The 16,180-nt window shown below is 52.7% G+C and overlaps 6 protein-coding genes across 6 annotated transcripts; 3 read left to right on the forward strand and 3 right to left on the reverse strand.

Annotated features, from left to right (window-relative positions):
- Positions 1–190: 190 nt before the first annotated feature.
- On the forward strand, positions 191–1,153 carry J7T55_015582 (uncharacterized protein; the record flags this gene model as incomplete). The annotated part of the gene is made up of 2 exons (XM_053139829.1): positions 191–923; positions 990–1,153. 2 exons carry the CDS (start codon positions 191–193, stop codon positions 1,151–1,153), a joined length of 897 nt encoding a protein of 298 aa, XP_052997304.1.
- A 1,398-nt stretch (positions 1,154–2,551) lies between these two features.
- J7T55_015583 (uncharacterized protein) lies at positions 2,552–3,710 on the forward strand (the record flags this gene model as incomplete). The annotated part of the gene is made up of 3 exons (XM_053139830.1): positions 2,552–2,743; positions 2,837–3,443; positions 3,532–3,710. 3 exons carry the CDS (start codon positions 2,552–2,554, stop codon positions 3,708–3,710), a joined length of 978 nt encoding a protein of 325 aa, XP_052997305.1.
- Positions 3,711–5,454: 1,744 nt separating this feature from the next.
- J7T55_015584 (ATP carrier protein) lies at positions 5,455–7,166 on the reverse strand (the record flags this gene model as incomplete). The annotated part of the gene is made up of 5 exons (XM_053139831.1): positions 5,455–6,018; positions 6,077–6,322; positions 6,535–6,611; positions 6,798–6,819; positions 7,128–7,166. 5 exons carry the CDS (start codon positions 7,164–7,166, stop codon positions 5,455–5,457), a joined length of 948 nt encoding a protein of 315 aa, XP_052997306.1.
- Positions 7,167–9,650: 2,484 nt separating this feature from the next.
- J7T55_015585 (40s ribosomal protein s25) lies at positions 9,651–10,247 on the reverse strand (the record flags this gene model as incomplete). Its single annotated transcript, XM_053139832.1, has 3 exons — positions 9,651–9,676; positions 9,770–9,979; positions 10,193–10,247. The coding sequence occupies 3 exons, from the start codon at positions 10,245–10,247 to the stop codon at positions 9,651–9,653; spliced, it is 291 nt and encodes a 96-aa protein (XP_052997307.1).
- Positions 10,248–10,889: 642 nt separating this feature from the next.
- J7T55_015586 (ribosomal protein S5) lies at positions 10,890–11,966 on the forward strand (the record flags this gene model as incomplete). Its single annotated transcript, XM_053139833.1, has 2 exons — positions 10,890–11,032; positions 11,336–11,966. 2 exons carry the CDS (start codon positions 10,890–10,892, stop codon positions 11,964–11,966), a joined length of 774 nt encoding a protein of 257 aa, XP_052997308.1.
- A 621-nt stretch (positions 11,967–12,587) lies between these two features.
- On the reverse strand, positions 12,588–15,595 carry J7T55_015587 (3-ketoacyl-acyl carrier protein reductase; the record flags this gene model as incomplete). Its single annotated transcript, XM_053139834.1, has 4 exons — positions 12,588–13,316; positions 13,393–14,080; positions 14,761–15,471; positions 15,534–15,595. The coding sequence occupies 4 exons, from the start codon at positions 15,593–15,595 to the stop codon at positions 12,588–12,590; spliced, it is 2,190 nt and encodes a 729-aa protein (XP_052997309.1).
- Positions 15,596–16,180: the final 585 nt, after the last annotated feature.

Here is a 16,180-nt window from a genome sequence, read left to right on the forward strand (position 1 = left end):
AGTCTTAGTCAGAGCGGGTGCTCAACAAGTGTGGAGCAGTGAACAATCATTGCAATTGGCGCGTATTAGTATACGCAGGCTGATTGATATATAGCGAAGAATGGATTTCGAATTGTCCTCTGGCAACGGACTTCCCCTACTGCCAGAGCTCGCTAAACAGATTCGGTCAATTTTTGTCATAGTCATTAAAATGGCGGATAATGTTCTCAAAACTCCTTATCACACCTACCACCGCAAATCGTATGCCGCAATTGACCCCACGCAACCAGCTCTATCTACAAAATCAAAATCAGCAGTCGTAACTGGTGCAGGATCAGGCATTGGAGCAAGCATAGCCATTTCGCTCGCTAAATCGGCCGTCTCGAACATAGCCCTCATCGGCCGTCGAGACAATGCTCTTCAAAAGACCAAGTCGGCCATCGCGGCTGTCTCCACTGACACCAAAGTCTACACATACGCTATGGATATCACCGATCTGGCCGCGATACATGAAGCGCTCGAAGCGTTCTCTCGAGAGTGTGCGAGCGGCGCAATCGACATTCTTGTTGCCAATGCCGGTTCTTTGGGCCCTTTGAGCTCAATACAAGACGCAAACCCGGTAGAGTGGTGGAACGGTTTCGAAATCAACATCAAGGGCAACTTCAATCTCGTCCATGCATTTCTGCCTCGGGCGAATGCCGCGTCCGCAATAGTTTATATATCGTCGGCTGTCGCCCACGGTCCGTATACACCGAATGAATCCAGCTACTGCGCGTCCAAGGCTGGTGCCACAAAGCTTTTCGAGTACGTGCATCACGAGCACCCAGAGATGTTTGTTCTCTGCTTGCAACCTGGCCTCGTGGCCGAGACTGGAATGTCTCCTGGGTTCGAACACGTTGCGAGTGCTTTGCAGATGGACATGGCTAATTTGCCATGGGATGATGGTAAGTCTGAACTGCTCAGTGAGATTTGATTCCTTCACTTGCTGATTGACTCCTATAATAACACAGTCGCCCTGTCTGGTGACTTCGTCGTCTGGGCTGTGAGTCCAGACGCACGTTTTCTGAATGGTCGCTTTGTGTGGGCGAATTGGGATGTCGACGAGCTTAAGGACGACAGGGAAGCGATCTTGGCCAACCCGCAAAAGTTCACATTAGGCTTAATCGGAAGCTAGACCTAGATAGCTAACATGCTGACGGCAAAGACGTTTATGAAACAGCTCACACAATGAACGTTGAGATTGAAGTTCTGCTCGGCTCACCGGAATGATGCCATGCAGGAATTGATAAGTCATACTCAAGCGGTGGGACAAAGAGTACTCGTCCGACTATTGTGATCTTGTTGCTAGTCTTACACCAAAGGATCACTGCCTTCACATATGACCGAAGTAGCAACACCTCCTTAGAAGAGATTTCACTTCCAGGTTCGAAAATTCAAGTTAGGGTTTGGTGAACTCAAATATTATTATGAGTGACACGATGAACTGCGTCAAATCTGGAACTTTGAGCTTTGCTAGTAGATCATATTCGGCTGCATCTAATTCCATCAGTCGTGATTTTTGTGGTCAACACTATCTCCCATCATGGTCCGATAGTAAAGATTATAGTCTGTCAAATACAAATGGATCATTAAAACGGTCAAGACCTACCGCAAGTATCAGCATATGCCGATCCAGTTACTCTTCATATCTCATAAGGGTAGGGCTTCGTATAATCGGCCAGCCGAGGAAGAGGAGGCCAAGGAGATGCAGATGAATTTCCTCGCCGCCTTTCTTTTGGTTTTCTTCCTCGCATACAAGGGAATCAGAATCAGAGAGGATTGTTTACCAGTCATAGAGCTGTGATTGAGGTAGTGCCTGCCTTGGGCACATCCGTTCTGAGCATGTAAACTATTGCATACAACCCAAACAACCGACCTAAAGCCATACTTGGTCTTTTTCCCTCCATAATGACTATATGATAGATCAGTCAAGATCGTTAATATGACTAATACTGTCCGGCCCATGAGTGTGTTGCATATCGAGAAGCTGTACTTTATATCGCGAACGGGTTGCACCAAGTCGCAGAGCTAGACAAATCTTCTCCCTTCAGCGTACAGAAAAGAAGTATCAGGCTTCCCGGCTCTTGCGACTCCCTGGTCTCCCTCCACCATGGCGGAAGCCCTCGATATAACGCACTATTGATTGTCAATAACATTGTGAAGCAGGACCCCTACATCGAATAGAGCTATTCTTGAAATTTGGCAATGCTAAAGCGGGCCGTATTTGTCTTAGCCGGCGCTATACCTTTGTCCCAGTTTGCCTAGGATCGCACTTCAACACTTAAGTCAACAACTGAACAATGCCATTGTCCTATGAAATTATACCGAGACAATGGCATTGTAGTAGTCCTATCCTCTTCACACACCGATATTCATGGCGAAGTACAAATATCGTCTGCTTCTTCTTCTCGTCTCCTCCGTAAAATCTGCATTCACCAAATGCAACTCAAAGTTGACAAGAACAAATCATCATACTTGTAAAGTTGAGATCAAGTAACCATACCATTGCAAGCGAAGACAACCTCGCCATATCATGGCGATGTCAAACGTTTGGGAAAAGCTCCGTCGAGCACCTCACGCTCGTGGAAACAAGGAGAACATTCGTCTCATAGCTGTCGAAGACCTCGAGAGGCTCCTGCAAGTATTCAAGCTCGAAGGCGGAACAGTCGCAAGACTGCCCAGTGCTGGGCAGCATGCCCTTCCCCGTCTAACTCCAGGACAAGAGGTAAGCTTCACCTTGCCACAACCCCCTTCTGAAGGTGCTTCTTTTCATTGTTTCAAAGACCTTCCCGCTGAGCTGCGTATCCGAATCTGGCAGTATGCAGCACAACAGCCACGCCTGGCCTTCGTTCTGCTCGGAATGCCAACACCTACTTGGCTGAATACGAATGGCATTGATTTGGTTAACAATATCGACAGCATGTTTTGGCGCGCGATCATGAACAGGGTCTACCTTCTCGAAGCTGATCCACGTCGAAGCCTCCTCGCCGCTAGCCACGAAAGCCGGAACGAGACCTTTCGGGCAACGAGCACGGGTTCCGTCCGTAGCAACTGGCTGAACAGGCTCGGCCTCGCACCGATCAGACTGAACTACTCGGACCTGCTGTATCTGGGCGGATTCTCTCAAGGGGCTCATGGTGCTCTCCGCGACATGCAAAGCATCATACCCCTAAGCCTTGTGCTAGGAAACGTGGTGTCCAGGGTGCTTGTTAACGGGGACGTATTTGTAAGATATTTTGCCCCTTACGAAGGCCAGCCGCCTGAGAGCCCCTTGACCAAGGCCATCGCGGACCTTCATGGCATGGGCCCCAACTACGCGCGTCTCTTTGCCGACGCGCTCTGGGGACTGCCACAGCCTCGCCTTCCTCGAACCATGGTCTTCATGTTGAGCAATGACCTTCTGGAATGGGAGCCACAGCCTCCCTGTACGATGTTGGGCCCATGAGCAAGTTTTCATGGGAAGAGATTCGTGTTGCATACACTATGAAGATCTCGAAATTATCCCCAATACAGCCATGGACCATTGGCTGCAGGCTAACTTGGTAGGACACAACGACCCAGTCCTCGAAACGCGTGTTCGCATGGACATCATTCCCTGGATCCGACACATCTTTGCTGGATGGCTTCGTCATCCAGATCTTGTCCCGCATGTCCCGCAGCTGTTTTTCGCACGAATCAAGCCGCGTGTCTGAAGAGCGGGACTCAACGCAGTCTCCTTTGTCTTGTCCTGCCAATTGAACCTTCTGCCATCAAGTGGATGACGGTTCTCGGTATGAAGCAAGCTACATTGTGTGACCAGTGAACAGTAGACAGCAGCCAATAAATTGTGACAACCAGTCACTTAAAATAAACAAAAGACCAACCTGCGAACCCGTGTTCCCCTTTCCTAACATTGTTGCCTTGTGATAATTCTTTAGTGCATTTCCTTCATTAGCCCCAGCATACATGTATTTGATAACCAATGCATTTGATGAACACTAACTCATACATACCTGACAACTTTTCAATTTGCCCAGACCTCGTGTGAGCAAAAAAGACCGTAACATAAGTGGCACATGCTTTTCATTTTTCAACATCGATGGGTCCCTTGGCTCAGTGAATGCTCAGAAGTATCTTCAAGGACCTTGCTGAACATTGAGGCATGGGATCGACTCTGATTCTGGTTGGAAATATTCTCGCGAAAAACCAAAGCTGCTAGATACGATCCACAGGTTGAATTAAATATCACATTATTGTAAAGATCTGAGCAACAGTGCCATACGTGCTCCTCAGCCAGTCAAGAATTAAGTCAAGGCCCGGGGAAGAGGGGCCCAGGGGGAAAATACCAAATCTAAAGCTGGGTGGCAGACATTGCTGGAGCAAAAACCTTGTAAAGCAACAATGTATATATACCTGATTAAGACAATTTTCAAGCTTCCAAGGACGGCACAATATACTGGGTAAGGACGGCTGGAAATGTTCTCATAAGCCAAAACAGCTTTGAGATAGTCAGGAGCCTTGCTTTTGGCTCCGTTTCATTCAATCTTTGCCGAACGTCTATGAATTCTGTTGCCATATGATGCGAACAATTGACAAACGCATTGCAAAGGTGAATTCGGCGTGCTCTTGAGACAGACAGAGAGATATGAAGAAAGACAAAGACAATTCACAAACCGCCACATCAAGGAAAATCATGACTCTATCGGAGTTGACAGGTCACCCACAGCATCCCTACGCACTTACAGGTAATGCCGCATTCATGCATGTGTGCACATCCGTGGACAACGATCAGGAACTCTAGACCAGGATGTCGTGAGAATACCAACAGGAAAGTAGACTCCGAATCACAGCGACTTTGACACGGATAGTTGGCGTGCAGCTCGCACCTCAGCCGTTGAGGCGCTGGGTGATCACCGGCGAATGTGTGAGACGGCTTCAAATGCAAGCATCACTAGGAAGCTCTTGTAAGCCCCGGGCTCGGGTGGTGTCATCATCAATAATACACGAAGCATTTACAGCAGTATGAGAACCTCTATTGTCTTATCGTGTATGGTGAGACGCAAGCCTACCCTTGATGTGATGCCAGGACATAAAACAGAAAGAAGTACACACGTGTGGGGGAAAGGACTTGGGAAGAACTTCTTGTAAATTACAACGGAGGGTCTAAAAGCCACCCAGACGACTCATCACTATGTAAACGCCAGGCATGCTCAGAAACCCAGACCGCGAGCCGAGGCTAGCCCCCTTGCAGCCGCATGGCAGCGACGGCAGGAGACCGCGGCCCCTCCACCAGATCTATCATCTCGCTCCTTTTTGTATTTGACCCAGACCAGTCATTTGCATCCAAAGGACGAACCACACCTAACTGTCGTCACCTATTACCCCTCCAACCGTCGCACGAGTGCTGCTTTTGTACAGTGGGAGAGAGTGAAGCGCTGTGAGCTTGAAGTGAAGCGCTTAGCCGGAACCACCCTTGAAGGCCTTTCCGAAGAGGAGGAGCTGGAGCTGATCGTAGATGGACAGCACACCAGCACCGGCGACACCACGGAGAATGTTGGCACCAGCACCCTTGAACAGGGACTTGACGCCCTCCTTGGCAACGATCTGGCGGAAAGCGTCGAGGGAGGAGGAGTACTTGACGGCCTCACCAGAGGTCATCATCATACGCCGACGGACGGTGTCGAGAGGGTAAGAGGCAATACCAGCACCGGTGGTGACAGTCCAACCGAGAAGGAACGAGGCAAGGAAGTTGTTGGCGAGGGTACCGGTGAGCAGGACAGGCTTCAGGGAGTCGTACATGCCGAAGTAGAGACCACGGTAGACGACAATACCAGCGACAGAGGGACCGAAACCACGGTACAGACCGGCAATACCGTCAGAGGCGAGGGTCTTGCGGTAGACGTCAACGAGACCGTTGAACTGACGCTCACCACCCTTCTTGGCGGACTTGGCGTCGTTGGCCAGACGGGTACGGGCGTAGTCAAGGGAGTAGACGAAGAGCAGGGAAGTGGCACCAGCGGCCTGGTAAAGTTGTCAGTAAATAGGTCCGAACACAGTGGTTAAGAGCATGGAAACTTACACCACCGGAGGCCAGGTTACCAGCCATCCACTTCGCGTAACCATCCTTCTCCTTCTTGTAGTTGAACATCTTCTTGAACTTGTCGCGGAAAGCGAAGTTCAGGGCCTGGGTGGGGAAGTAACGGATGACGTTGGCAGTGTTGCCACGCCACAGGGACATGACACCCTCATCGGCAGCGGTACGACGGAAGCAGTCGGCAATGCCGTTGTACTTGCGGTCCAGACGACCCTGCTTCAACATCTCATCCTGTGAGGCAAGTGGGTCAGCAACAGATCGATCCAGCGGCAGACTTCACCGAGTCGTAATCCGCAGGTGACAGCAGGCGCGAGCTTGATGGTACGGGCAACACTGTGATGCTGCCGTGACGAGTCAAGCACACATCCGGAGTCTCAAGTCGGATGACAGACACGATGACACAATTGGAGTCTAGATCACTAGAGGTCAGAGAGCACACATACCTGGTTCTGGATGAGAAGCTTGATACGCTCAATGGGAGCGGCGGCGGTCTTGGAGACGGCGGCAGAGACACCACCCACTGGAGGCAGCTGTTAGCTTCTATGCTCTTTGAGTCGATCTAAAGCAGTCGGTTGCCCGAGCTACGGAAGCCAGTCTGGCAAGTTTTCACCGTGACGGGGGCAGATATCAACAAGGCTTGCGCCGTGATGATCTGGGCCGCTGTCGAGGGCAAAGGGTGGCCATCAAGACTGTCGAGGATACGTACTCAAGAAGTCCGCCAAGAAAGGCTGTTGCGATGATTGCGGTTAGCTATTGAGCTTTGTCTGTTTCGGGGCTTTCACATGGCAGGAGGGCAGAGTTTTTCGAGGAGCGCGATAAGCCACCAGCAGTGCCAAAGGACACGATCGAAGCACATGGCCATCTCAAGGAGATCAAGGAGATTGTCCCCGATCAATTGGCACTGCTGGCGAGGATCGTGTCGATGGCGCTGGGTGTTGCGAAGCTCGCGATGTGGTTGCCTCGGCTGTTGGCGCGAGGGAATTTTTTTTGGGGATGGGCTCTGGATGGGTGAATGGGATAGGCATTGAGTACTCACGGGCATGCCCAAGACCTTGACATTGTCGTTGGGCGACATTTTGAATGTCTGACTGATCAAAGATGCTAGAGGTCTTTGATGAATGGAGTGGAGATGGATAGAAGAAAGAAAAGGGAAGGAAAGGAAAGATGGAATTCCTGTAGCTGGGCAGGAAGGGAGATGTAGACGGTCGGAGATGGGTCGCTGGCAGCTGCGAGAAAATAAATCCAGTCCAGGCCAGCTCAGTCCTTACTAGCCCCCCAGTCCCCCTTCCACCTCTGGGGTGCCCTCTGGCGCTCTGGCCTGTGCAGCCGCCGGCTGGGGCGAGCTGGGGGCTGCTGAAAATTTGAAAGTGGGTCCCGAGACTTCCCGGCTAGCCGCAAGCAACAGTCCCCCATGTGGCCCGTGCCCCCTCATCCTGCGGGTTATCCTGCCCACGCTGCCGTATCTTGCGGCATCTTGCGGTGTCTTGGTTGGACCTGTCCTTTTCGTCCTCGTCGCTATAATTGGGATGCCCTGAAACCTGGCCACCCTAAGAACTCCGTGCTGGTGATGCTCGTGCTGCGCCTGGTGCGGCTGTTGCAGGCACAGGACACGGTCATCTGTTATGTACTGTAGATTATCTACCTATCTAACTACCTAGCACTACTATCTTGAGGTAATTTCAGTGCTGCCAGACTGCTGCTGGTTGCAGTGGTGATGGTGGTGGTGGCAGCCACTCAGTCAGATTTGAAGAGCCGTGAGATTATCGTGACAGCCAATCACACCTACCCAGTTGTGTGCAATGTTCTGCTGTCCCCTGGTGAACTGGAGCCCCAGACTTGTCCTAGCCTTGCTTTGTTGCGGGATGGCGGGATGGCTGGACGGATGGGCAGTGGATGAAAGGAGCCCTTCCAAGGTTCAGAACAAGAAAAAAAAAACCACAGCTCGGCAGCCCACTCCACTGTTTATGTCATTTGCCCCCAATGTGCCATCTATCTAGGTCTATCTCGCATATCTTAGATCTTGGGGGGCACTCGACAAAACATCACGAGATCTTTGCAGCTGTCAGACGGGACAACTTGGGGTAACATGCAAGCCTCGAGTTCCAACATCCACCCTTCCCCCGGGACACCCTCGGAATCTTTTTCCCGGTCGGCGGGCTCCAGTGCTGATTTTAGGGTCGCCTTGCCCGAGCACGCAAGCTGGGGAAAACGTGAAAACCCCGAGTAATTGTGCCCATCCCATCCTGCCAGCGAGGCCAGGCCGCGTGCTACTGATGTTTGATATTCAGCATCCTTTCCTGAACAAGCTCCTTGACCGACTCAGCATGCATTTTTGATTCACGTACAGCATGCTCAATGCTTGTGGCCACCACTGCTGTAATTGTTGACCCATCCAGATGCCCAGTCTTTGCGTATCTTTCCGGGTCTTCTACACTCGATACAATGCTTCTTGCTTTGTTCTAGCCCGTAGCCGGGGCTGGGCCAGGCCATGTGCTGGAGAGAATTCTGATGGTCGGTCCGGATCCGACAAGGGGATCGGCACGCACACCAATGAATGGAGCCACACAAGCTGCAACAACCAGCCAGGCCATGCCAACCACAGGCTGTGCTGGTCTAAGCAATGTTTCATTCCGTCACGAGATCATTGCAAGTAAATTGTTGCAGAGACAACGACTGCCAGGTAATTCCATCGCCTAGACTACACAGTAAAACCTTTTGTAGTGTAAAGACTTGAGTGCCATCAAACAACAACTGCCGTTCAACAGTCTATCCGGACGAGGAAGAGAGCCTTACCTGAAGATATTGCCATCGCGTCAAGCCACAGATTGGTACTCCATTGTGGCAAAGGAGTTCTAGACGGTGACAGTCTCAGCAAGTCTATCGGGTTGTCTGCGTGCGAGTTTCTCTCGGTCACAGTAAGGGGCACCTGCCTTGTGGTCGTACGGACGAGACTCTTGGAGACCAAGATTGTTGGTTTGTCTCCTATAGATTGGCCTCATAGAGTTGGGCGAATGCAGCAACTTCTCAACCATCTCTACAGGTACATAGACATACAAATGGGTGATCACAAAGATGATTAAGGCAATAGGCATGGCCTGAGCAGGCTCCCACAGCACTCAAAATTGCTGAACAATCGAACATATCACTAGGTCACTTTCAAACTTTTGCTCTTGCTTGTGTGCTTCAATGCTGTTCCATTGTTTTGTTTTTAGGGTTCAGAGCACTTCCAACCCGTTGCATGCTACACCTAGCATAAGTGTAGGGTATCCCTCCGGACCGGGCAGCAGAAAAAGATGACGCCGCAAAAAAAGACGAGGTCTTGCGCCGTTGCATCATCTCCTCTTCCAGCAGCCGGCCCAAATTTTGACAAACCGAAAGACCCGAAAATAAACTCCCAGCCTGCCACAATTTGACGTTCCTGCTTGTTGTGTTCCCTGCCCTTCGATAGACGCCATCATACGTTGTCATGCGTGGAGGACATCGTCCGCGAGAAATCTGGTTCCGCACCGACGTCATGGAAACGGGGACTCTACAAGAGAGCTTGGTCGTGTTGAGAGGTTTACTCGGCAGCACCGACGGCACGGGCTAGGCGAGAGTGTTAGCAAAATGATCTTATGTCAAGTCAAGTCAAGTCAAGTCATGTCATGACTGGACCGTGATCGGGCGTAGAGAACATACTGTAGATCTTCATCTTGCTGTGCGTGACGATGGGCTTGATCTGTCCCTTCTCCTCGAGGTCCTTGAGACACTGGCGGGCCAGGGAGCCGTTAATCTTGAGCCTGTCGACAAGGGTGGCGACGGTGACGAGACGGTAGGACTGGACGTCCTTGTACAGCTTGTCGGAAGTGGCCTTGTCGAGGATGACGGCGTGCTGGGCCTTGTCCTTGACTGCAGGCGGTTGTTAGCGGTTGATGCAACGCTGGAGAGCAGGCCCCATCGTGATGCAGTTGGTCTCAGAGGCGCAAGTGACGCACGACCGAAGCGTCGAGCGCTGTGGCCGTGTCGCTGTCGCGGTGGTGCGTCGAGATGCCCACCTCCAAAACCAGTGCATCCGAGGCGGACCAAAGATGGGGATGGCGATGAGCATGAATGTTCACGTACCCTTTCCCTTGGACCACTTCTTCTTCTGCTTCTTCGCGCCGGCAGCGGGGGCCATCTTGACTGATTTGCTGGGGGTGAGATGGGTTGTAGATGGATGGTCGGTCGATTGTTGGAAGAGGCTGGAAGAAGGTGGGAGGTCGTGAGAAAAAAGGTCGCTTGCCAAATCCCTACCAGTGTAGTGCACCACACACAGCTTCTGATCAGGCCAAAACCCAGACAGCACCACACTACTGGGCAGACGGCCCAGCCCAGGGACACTGGCTCTCAGCGGTTTTTTGGAGTGGACGACTGCGCCACACAGAACCAGGCGTCTGAAGCCCTAACTCCAAAATAAGTGGGCTCACTGAGGCACTTCTGGCCAATGAGACAGAGATGTGGCGCTACCACCAAATTTTGGGTGAGGAGTGTAGCCACAATTTGCCCACCAGCGAGTCAACTGTGAGTGAAGAGAGAGAGTGTGTGTGCTCTAGCAGCCAGCTGCAGCAGCAGCAGCGCTCGGAAGCTAAGCACCCACCGCCCGCCCAGAGACCACCACCACTGCGCAGAGCCAGACGAAAAAAAGATCTTGATCTTCGCCCATCCTCGACAACCACCCAACCCACCCGCTCTCCCCAACAGCCAACGAAGGATCTCTTCCTTTTTCGACGACACCTAACCCGCCAGTCTCGTCGATTCGATTCAGCAACTTGTGCCCAGCATGTCTGACAACGGAGAGATCGAGGTCGAGGCCGTCTCTGGCTACCAGGTCCTGCCCAAGGACGTCGTCCAGGAGATTGGCAGTGTCAAGCTGTTCAACAAGTGGTCCTACGAGGACGTCGAGATCCGCGACATCTCCCTGACGTAAGACAACACCAGACAACACACGAATTTTTTATTTTGCGTGCCAGCCTCTGTCGACCATGTGCCATGCCGTCTTGATGTACACGAGAGATGCCCACCCGGCGGGAGAGGAGGAAAGTCGGCCTGCATGTGTGCTGCGCCCACAACCGGGACACATAAAATGAGGGAGACCAGACACGACTCCAGCACCACGAGCCAGGCATCTCGAGTGGACATCAAGACGGGGCAATTTGGATTGATTGGGCTTTCATCACTGCGCGAGGAAAAACAAAAGATGCTAACATGACGCCTCCTGTCCTGCAGCGACTACATCCAGATCCGCAACCCCGTCTACCTGCCTCACTCCGCCGGCCGATATGCCGTCAAGCGGTTCCGCAAGGCCAACTGCCCCATCATTGAGCGTCTCACCAACTCTCTGATGCAGCACGGCCGCAACAACGGCAAGAAGCTGATGGCCGTCCGCATCGTCGCCCACGCCTTTGAGATCGTAAGTCCAATCAACTCGCAGATTCAGACCCGAGACGAGACACCACAAGTGATCACGACGCCGTCACCCCGTCAAGGGCAGATACAGCCTATGAACAGCCTGCTAACATACACGCCCCCCCTCTCACAGATCCACCTCATGACCGACCAGAACCCCATCCAGGTCGCCGTCGACGCCATTGTCAACTGCGGTCCCCGTGAGGACTCCACCCGTATTGGTTCCGCCGGTACCGTCCGTCGCCAGGCCGTCGATGTGTCGCCCCTCCGCCGTGTCAACCAGGCCATCTCCCTGCTGACCACCGGCGCCCGCGAGGCCTCCTTCCGCAACGTCAAGTCCATTGCCGAGTGCCTGGCTGAGGAGCTGATCAACGCCGCCAAGGGCAGCAGCAACTCTTACGCCATCAAGAAGAAGGACGAGCTCGAGCGTGTCGCCAAGTCCAACCGGTAAATCAAATGCCGCCAATCAAAAATCCGATCAAGGCTTTATACCCCGGTTCCCCATGCGGCGGAGTTTTGGGTTCGTTCATCATCAGGTTGGTTCGTTGGTTTCGGCTGGCCTCTCTTTTTTGTGTGGTTGTGCGTGCGTGGATGGATGAACGGAACGGCTGGACGGGGATCGTGCAGTTGCAAAAGGGGCAAAAGCATGCAAGCTAGCTGCCGTTGACAGCCCAACGTGGTCCCTGTAGTTTCCATGGTTCACGGTCACGGACAGAAGCAACACACAAGAAACAATGGAAATTTTCTCGGTTGGGTCCCTTCAAAAGGTGAACAAATTGGGAACACTAGGAGAGTGATTATGATGAGATCCAAAACCACGCACACCCATCTCGAGTCCTGTGTCTTTGCTCTTTTCTGTACCGGTTGCATTTATACGGTTCAAGGGTCCATCCATGGCCAGTTTCATCGCTGTCTGTCGTAAGGACAGAAACGGGAATTCACATCCATTCCAAAAGTCAAATGCTCACTCCCCGTGCTGCCATCAGACACCTGCGTGATACTCGTGTACTATGGCAATCCATACTACCGTTCAACAACTATCATGGTAGAATAACGCTCCTCGAAAGACCTGTCAGACTGTATCTGGGACAGGAGCCCATGTGCAGTCCGCGGAGTGCTCCGGCACCGCCCATTCCCGAGAGTCCGAAGAGGTCGAATACTCCGAAGAACTCGGAGTATGCCGGCCGCGCAAGTACTGCGGCGGGGGCTTCCTGACAACCCACACCGGGCGCTCCTTTCCGCTGACGATGGCGTCGGTGATGTTGAAGGCCTTCCTCTGGGCCTCGGAGAGGCTGGCAAAGTCGCGCCTGAGGTTCCTGCGCGACATGACGCCGCTGAAGGGCCGGTACATGCCGATCTTGCCGTTGCTCCACGGGTCGTCCGTGTCCCACGGCTCGACCTTCCTGTCGACCTTGAAGCCCGGGGCGCCGAGCCACCAGAGCTTGCGCCGCCGGTCCGCGTGCAGGTACAGGAGCCCCGACCACCGCAGCGCGTCGGGCATCACCTTGACGAACTTGTCCTTCCACTCGGCCCGTAGCGCCGCCACGCTGGCTGGGTGCCGGGCCCGGGCCTTTTGCAGGACCCCTCGCGACAGAGGGATCACCCGCCCGAAGATGTCGTGGAAGAACTCGGTGGGAAGGTAGCCGCGGAGTGCCCTGATGATGGCGTCGACAAGCTTGTTCTCAATCCAGTTCCTGGCACGGTAGGGGGCGAGGACCATTGGCTCGGACATGAGGAGGTAGTTGGCGCGCGCACGCATCCCGATGAAGGGAGGTGTGCTGGTTTTGTCGACTGGCTGTCTCTGGAAGCATGCTATGTGGTCAGCAAGTGTCGCTGGTGTGCCCGGTTAAGTAGCAGAGAAAAGACTATTGACCTACCATCCCGATCACCGGCCGTACCTGAACCGTGGCGATGGGAATTCTTTTCAAGATCTTCATGCCCGGCCCCCCACCGTCCCCAAACAAGGTGCTCTCGCCATCGACGTAGTCCGTGATGTAAACCACCCAGTGGAGGCTGACCGAGTCCTCCCAGAGCTCAGACGCGATGTCCTCCAGGTCGCTGCCGCGCTCGCGGACGAGCACCTCGCGCCGGACCTTCATGACGTCGCGGTAGAGCTGCGGGATGCCGGGCCGCTGCTCGTCGGGTGGTACGGTGGGGTCGTAGCGCATGATGGCATGGCCGGGAGGGAGTATGAGCTTGATGCACGGCGGCGCGCACGCGTACACCATGCTCGTTCCAAATTGCTGCGGTGTCGTGAATACCCAATTTCTGAGGCCGATTGGTACGACTGGCCGTACCCCAATCTCTTCGTAGAACGTGTACGTCTGCTCTCGCTCTGGTTCCTCGACGTCCGGGTTGTCCTTCTCCCATTGGTCTGCAATCGCCTTTATCTCGTCGAGCTCCTCCTGTGGCCGGAACTCCACTGGTCTGTGTGGTGCCGGGTCTGGTTCTTTGTAAGGGGCAGGCTCATACACTGAGACATAGCGATCGAGTTCGTGACTGGGAATGTCGTATGCAGTTTTCGTAGATGGAGGCGCTGTGTCCATATTGACAATCCCGTTGTTGCTAATGCAAGTATTGGTGATGTTAACGGTTAACAGAAGTGTAACGATAACAACATTTCGGCATGTACTCAAGTTCAGTGAGAGGAAATGGATGAGACACGGGTGCTGTCGTAACATAGAATGAACAAAAACATCGATCTTCCCTTCAGACTTACTGTTGCTTGATTCTGAGTTCTTTCAGTCGTCGCTCCTTCTCGGATGTGCAGATATTGTACGGAGGGCAAGAAAATCCCAACTAGATATATAATGTAATATCATAATTGCTTGTGTAGATGAACATATATTGATATATGAACAAACTAAATATCGCAGAAAGATATAGCTATCATTTCATCTCATCAAATGTATTTGTGTGGATTTCGTATGGTGCCAATCTGCAATTGTGTTCTTTGTAATATGGAATTCGGGAGGGAAATCTTCAAAACCAGTGTTCCGGTTCTCTTGAAAGATGAGAATCAAGTCGAAGTCCTTGCCTTATATTTTTTGTTGTGATAAAATACAAATTCACTACCTAGGTGTGGAGTCCACCGGGAATCCTTTTGTTTTTGCCCTCTCATTTCGGGATAGTCCATTCCATATTCAAGACCATTCAACAATATGTTGCAGCAACAACTCCATGGTCGCTCCCTCTCTATCTGGAAAGTCCTTTTATCATCCAACCACACCTATTTTCTCCCTTACATCAGACCACCACTCAGCAACATACTCTGGCCAGTCAGGTATCCCGTCCGACAGCACATAGTCACCATATTAGCCACCTCCTGCGGGCTGCCCAGCCGGCCCACGGGGATATTCTTGGGATCACCAGGCGTGCCCTGCACAGTCTTCTCATCAGGAATCAAACCAGTGTCCCCGATCATTGCAGGCGCGACGTCATTGACCGTGATCCCAAGCCCAGCAAGCTTCCTGCTGAGGTTGCGCATCATGCCCTGCAGGCCAGCTTTGGACGCGGCATAATGGCAGCCATTGATCCCCCCACCAAACGCCGCCAAGCTGCCGATGAAGACGATGCGGCCCCATTGATTCGCCTTCATGTGAGGCACGGCCAGCTTCGTCAGGATGAAGGACGCGCGCAGGTTGACGGCGAGCGTGTGGTCGAACTCGTCGATGGGGATGTCCAGGATGTCCGGGATCCGCTTGCCGTACCCGGCGTTGGAGACGAGGATGTCCGGCCCGTCCTGGCCGTGCTGCGCCTTGATCTCGGCGAACAGCCGCTGGATGTCGTCCGCGCTCGCCATGTCCGCCTGGTGCGACGTCACCTTGGCCCCGGCCCACTGCGGCTGCTTCTGCAGCTCCGAGATGAGCGTGTCGATGGCCGCCTTGTTGCTGGAGTATGTCAGGGCCAGGTTCGCACCGCTGGCGAAGAGGTCCTTGGCGCAGGCGCCGCCGATGCTGTGGGTGAGAATGTCAGTGAGAGACGCTGGAGGAAATGGGCTGGGTGGCTTAGAACTGACCCTCCTGATGCGCCTGTGACCAGGGCCAGGCGCCCCTTGATCTCGTTGTCTACTCCAGGCATATTGGTTCTTGTGCTGGGTGAATCTGTAGGATATCTCAAATCGGGATCTCAAAAAAATTCTGACAGGTCTGAATCAGACTCATGAAGGCCTCGTAGTTGCTGTCTTCAACCCCGCAAGCCTGTGTGTGGGGGCCCCGTTCCCCGGCGCGATAGCGGAAAGCCGGGGAAGAGTGTTCGGCTGCGGATCGTGAGCCGGCCCGGCTGGTACTGACTGGTTAAATTTCATGTCCAGCCACATTGTTGACTACATTGCTAAATTTGTTTCTGTCTATTTCCTCGTGGATAAATCGCTTTCTTGCTGTCAGCTTTCTAAGTCTGAGGGATGAGTCTCATCACAAGCCAACGTTACACACCTGTACACAACAAACAGTCAAATTGAAGGTGGCAGGCAATGCTTTCCCCCATGGATTCTCCTCAAAATTCATATCGTAATTATTTCAAATATCTAGTTTTACACATCATCATCATGAATGTGTGGTCGCTATTCCCATGGAGTCACTCTCAGATTTTCCATCCCTTCATTTGTTCCATTATTTCCACTGTCCCATCGATCATCAAACTCGCCCTGACCAAAGCAAACGCTCA

This window comes from Diaporthe amygdali (assembly GCF_026229845.1).
Source record: "Diaporthe amygdali strain CAA958 chromosome Unknown NODE_5_length_1802954_cov_64_987939, whole genome shotgun sequence".
Lineage (NCBI taxonomy): Eukaryota > Fungi > Ascomycota > Sordariomycetes > Diaporthales > Diaporthaceae > Diaporthe > Diaporthe amygdali.